We start from the raw sequence: 5,380 nt of genomic DNA on the forward strand, positions 1-5,380 counted from the left end.
ATGTGGACTGAGAGACTTCAACCATGAGGAAATACATAGCAAGCAGCAAGCTATAGTCTCCTTGATGGAATCTTTTGCTGTTGTAATCACTGTCAAACACATTCTATTGAATTGAAGTCCAAACTATAAATGTATAACTAAAGACACATTGTAATCACTACTCAAGACGGATTTACTATATTTAAAAAATATATGTATTTTTCATTGTGCACATAAACACAAAATAGAACATCAAGAGATCAGGCAGCTCTTTCATCTGTGAGCTAACGTTGCGTGAGTCTGCTTTGAATGATAATCAGACTGCTGCTCCTACCAAATTTTCTCTGCTCCACTTTTCCAGTAGCTCTTGTTTATAGACTTTCAGATATCACCTCGTTTTCCCCTCCCAAATCTGTCTAGTACACACATTTGCATGCAGACCGGTGATTGGCCGCTCGTATCATACGCCGCAATAGACAGCCATGTGCTGATTGGCTCCTGCCGGGAAGAAGGCATGGAATCCCTGCGACCAAAAAACACACATAAAAGGGACCGTGGAAAACGACAGAGGCAGACAAGCACCTACCTATTACAAGAGAACTTTGAGCACTATCAGAGACCTTCTGCTCGAATCTGTACAGAATTCTCAGACAATCTACACTCAGTGTGCAATTGCGCAGCTGTTTATACCGACAGCAACTTCACCAGAAGACAGAAGAGTTTGACTGGTCTTGTGTTCTACTCTTCTACCTGTCTACTGACAGAGACTGTCCGTGACTGAACGGTCAGTTTAAAGACACTTTTAGAAGCACATCGTCATCCAGACAAAAAGCAGTATCATGTCTCTAGAGGTGAAGGAGAAGACCCAGGTGAGGTTGGTGTTCCTGGGGGCGGCCGGCGTGGGCAAGACGGCCCTGATCCGCCGCTTCCTCCAGGACACCTTCGAGCCCAAGCACCGGCGCACCGTGGAGGAGATGCACAGCAAGGAGTACGACATCGGTGGCTCTAAGGTCACCGTGGAGATCCTGGACACCAGCGGCAGCTACTCCTTCCCTGCCATGCGCAAGCTCTCCATCCAGAACAGCGACGCCTTTGCCCTGGTCTACGCGGTCGATGACGCAGAGTCGCTGGAGGCCGTCAAGAGCCTCCGAAACGAGATCCTGGAGGTCAAGGAGGACAAGTACACCCCGATCGTGGTGGTGGGCAACAAGTCAGATCGAGCGGGAAGCGACCGGCAGGTGGCAGCTGACGACGTACTGTCAACAGTGGAGCTGGACTGGAACAACAGCTACGTGGAGACGTCGGCCAAGGAGAACAACAACGTGATGGAGGTGTTCAGGGAGCTGCTGCAGCAGACCAACCTGCCCTGCCGGCTGAGCCCTGCTCTGAGGCGCCGCAGGGAGACCTTCCCCAAAGGAGACCCCAAGGGCATCCGGCCGCCCATGAACAAGACCAACTCCTGCATCATCTCCTAATAGGGCAGGTTGAAGGAGAAAGAGAGGGAAAGGGTGTGGGCTAGTACACCTGTTCAAGTGCTGCTGGACAAGAGGGAGAGGGAAACTTGACTATGTATGGGCTGAAAAGGTTGAGTTGAGGGACTGCCAGTGTGCTGAAACGTAACTCCCAAACACTCTTGATTCCACGTCTGCCTCCCTTGTCCAAGCGATGTGGTTGATATGGGAAGAGAATGGGTGACAACGAATGGTTATGAAAGAGGACTTGGTCCAACTAATGTAAACATTGTAAGGTGGGGAGATAACGGTGAAAAGGTGACAAAGATGTTCAACTGCTCAGTTGTTACTCAGTAATTACTTCATGTAATGTGTTGCTGCTTATTTGGTTAACAGGCTTCTGCTGTTTCAGTTTAGATCAATGTATAGCTTTTGTATTCAAATGATGCTAATTTTGCAACGTGTGTTTGACATTCACTTGCAATAAGACATTTGACTGTTGCAAACATACAATAAGAGTATTTATTGACTCAAAAGAAAGATGTATATGCTGGGGTTTGTGCAAAGTCAATGGTTTGATGTAAAACACCATCTATTCAGTTGGAAATTCACGTGTAGCACAGCATTATTGTTTACAAAAGACTCGCTTGTATTCACGTTTTTTTGGATTGATTTCCTATTAAGCATGACTTGATTAATGTGTGTAAAAAGTGGTGACATGCAAATGTCTATTACATGCAATTTTTTATTTTAAACATGTTTTTACATTCTTACGTTTTTTTATTCACGATTTATACATTAAACTGCTTTACCAGTGTTCATTTTAAGATGGAATGTTTACCCCATAAAGCTAAATAAATAGTACACAAATTTAAAAAAGCTATGATCTCCTGTAATAACTAACTGCGTTATGAATATGAGACACATATTTGCACTCTCAATAGAGAATGAACAACGCAGACACAAACTGGAGGAGTGAAACGGACGTCACACACATCAGACATCGCACACGTCAATCAAATAGCAACGGTCTGTCTATCATCATGACCCCAATAGATGTGCAGGTGCACCATGATGTGGATCAAATTTCCACAGACAAACTACAAAAACATACTACCAAAGCCCACTTACTAGTGAAGGCCTAGGCCAGGGATGGGCAACTTTGATGGGGGTGGGGACTCGTCATGAGGGGCCGCTGTGGCGCACGGGTCTGCATACCCACATCCATACCCACACATGCAGTCAGAGCAGGCCCTAGCCTTTTGGGGGCCCTAAGCTACATTTTTTTTGGGGGGGGGGGGGGAATTGATCTGCGGGCCCACAAAAGAGCTGCCAGTTGCCCATCCCTGACCTAGGGTATAGCCTACAATTACACAAGGCTCAATGGATTTTCCGCCAAAATGTTTAAAGACAACTATGCTGGCGTTATCAGGCTACCTGGAATATAAATGAATAACATTAAGCCTGAACCTTAATTTGTAAAGAATAAGATAGGCTTATAAAAAATTGCAGATATAGCTTACTTGTGATTCAGTTCACACAGCCCCACTTCTTGGTCCAGAAAAGGCGTCGAACTGAATTGTGCAGGCTGTATTATAGTCCAACGTCGCCCTCTAACGACAGTTGTCTTTTACTGCGCCCCCCCCTTCATAAAATATTTATCAACTTTATAAGCATAAATCATTGTATTTCTTTAAATTACTGTATTTAATCAGTCTTCCTTTGAGACATTGACCATTGCTCTCACAAACAAAATTTGGCCTAATTAGTTACACCTGCTGTGAGCAGTCTAGGCATGCGCCACAAGCCTCAGTACTGTATGCAAATTAGCATCATCACGAGACAATAGGCTACCTTTCTCAAATTATATTTAGCACAATATACTGCACTTGAGTGAGCCCATCTTGGGACTTCTTTACTTTACAAAGCATATCCCTTACAAAGTATTGTATTTCTGTCTTGTTTCGATAGCCTTGCACAATACATCAGATATTAGGAATGTTAAAAACTTCTGAAAGAAATATGTATGCGGATTTTCCCTGTATGTCATGAACACAGACAACACGGTCACAGCTTCCAACATACAAGTAAAGTACAACACACTGTCTCCACCAAAAGCTGTGGTTGGCCCCCTGTCCCCCCATCAGATGCATTGTTTCCTGTCTACGATGAGGAAGTGGCCTGATGAACGTTAGTCCTCTAGTTCCTCTTTCTGTCCAGTTAAAACATTCTTCCGTACTCTCCCCCTATTCATTCATAGAATGGACGACTGGAGAAGAGAGGTCTCTATACACGCACAGTCAAACAGGTACGTAGGCCTTTGAGTCACAATAGTGTTATTCAATGACACGACTGAGGCGTTTTAATTTGCAATACCTAAAATTGGTTCTCATATGCAATAATTCTGTCTGTGATGAGTGATTACTAAATGCAGTACTATAGCCTACTGTATTGAAATGACTTGGTTTATTTTGTAGAGAATAAAAACAAGTTAAAAGTACATATCGTGTCCTCAGTTCAGATGGATGTCCAGTGTCTATTGTCGTCTCTGCCCCTGGACTTGGTCAAAGCTCCTCAGCAGATGTTTCAGAGAATCCTGAGGCGTTTAGAACAAGTTCAGGGTTCTGGACTCTTTTTGACAACTACAATGCATCTTAAGTTAAAACATTTGCTCTGTTCTGTGAAGACAGATAAAACAAGCTGCTTGAGACAACACACCAATTCTCTTAATATTCTGCTTGCAAGACAAACGGCAGGTGCCGTTTGACTCCATGTTCTAGCCCATAATGAACTGTTCTTTCTACTTTCAGCAATATACCATAGTTGCTATTAATACTATATCCTCAGACAAGCATAAGTGAAATTAGGTGATATCACTAGCACACGTGGCAAAAAAAATAACTACACAAAATATATACATTTCCTCACTTCTTTAACAGACTAGTTGCCTAATAGATCCATGCACTTGCCTCATTGCTGTACATTTAAGCTAGTACCACTTGCTTTCATGACATGGTTCAGATGGAAAACACAGACAACCTTCATTTGAATTTAGAGGAACCCAGAACCAAGATGTTAAACACACGCAACCAAAACCACCGTCAACATTGAGACAATGTTTCCATTGAGTCATTGAGTGTGCGGTAGATCATAAAAGGGAGAAGCAGGCCTATTGAATAGGCTGGCAGAAAGAGGCAATAACTGACAGACCTATTCAACTTGACCCTTCAACATCAGCTCGACAGGTTCATGAACGTTGTATTTCATTCCACTGATGGTAAACACATAGCTGTGAGAGAGAGACAAGAGAGAGGCACGCAATATCTAAACACAGAGCAGGTCGATTCAATGCACCTCTGCAGAACATGGAGCCACAGTACTTCACCACTCAGACAGCTGTTTGCTCATGACAGACTTCAACAGAACACAAAGTTTCAAGGGAACAAGAGAGAGGAGGAGATTATCGCTACACATGAAAATACGTAAGAGCAGATTAAAGCATTTGTTCTCTTCAAAGGCTTAGCCTCGTCTACTTCCGTGTGGTTAATGGGCTCAGTTAAGTCCTCGATATGCATATCCCCTGTTTTAATCTATGAGCAAATGGAGATCAAATCCCCATGAAAACAGAGAAGTCTTCTTTGATAGCTGATAGACTGAGGTCCTCTGATTTGTCTATCATAATTTGCGAAGTGACAGATGAAATAACCTATTCTTATGTTTTTTTGTGCAGAAAACAGACTGTGTGCAAGTGTCTATTCTTGTCCGACTTCAGTTAGAGCGGTATCGGTATCTGTGACTAAAATAGGCCTTGCCACTTGTTACAATACTGTGCTATAGTTCAACGGCTACGAAGAGCTTGGGGCCACAAGCTAATTCATTAACCTTTCGAACAGACTAACCATGTACCAGTCTTGCTTCAATGTTGGAGTTCAATTGATCACAAATACATG

The 5,380-nt window shown here is 43.3% G+C and overlaps 1 protein-coding gene across 1 annotated transcript; it reads left to right on the top strand.

Moving 5' to 3' along the window:
* The first annotated feature begins 573 nt into the window (after nt 1–573).
* On the top strand, nt 574–2,284 carry LOC120032959 (GTP-binding protein Rhes-like). Its single transcript, XM_038979236.1, has one exon. The coding sequence runs from the start codon at nt 819–821 to the stop codon at nt 1,452–1,454; it is 636 nt and encodes a 211-aa protein (XP_038835164.1). The 5' UTR covers nt 574–818; the 3' UTR covers nt 1,455–2,284.
* Nucleotides 2,285–5,380: the final 3,096 nt, after the last annotated feature.

This window comes from Salvelinus namaycush, chromosome 39 (assembly GCF_016432855.1).
Source record: "Salvelinus namaycush isolate Seneca chromosome 39, SaNama_1.0, whole genome shotgun sequence".
In the NCBI taxonomy this organism is placed as follows: domain Eukaryota; kingdom Metazoa; phylum Chordata; class Actinopteri; order Salmoniformes; family Salmonidae; genus Salvelinus; species Salvelinus namaycush.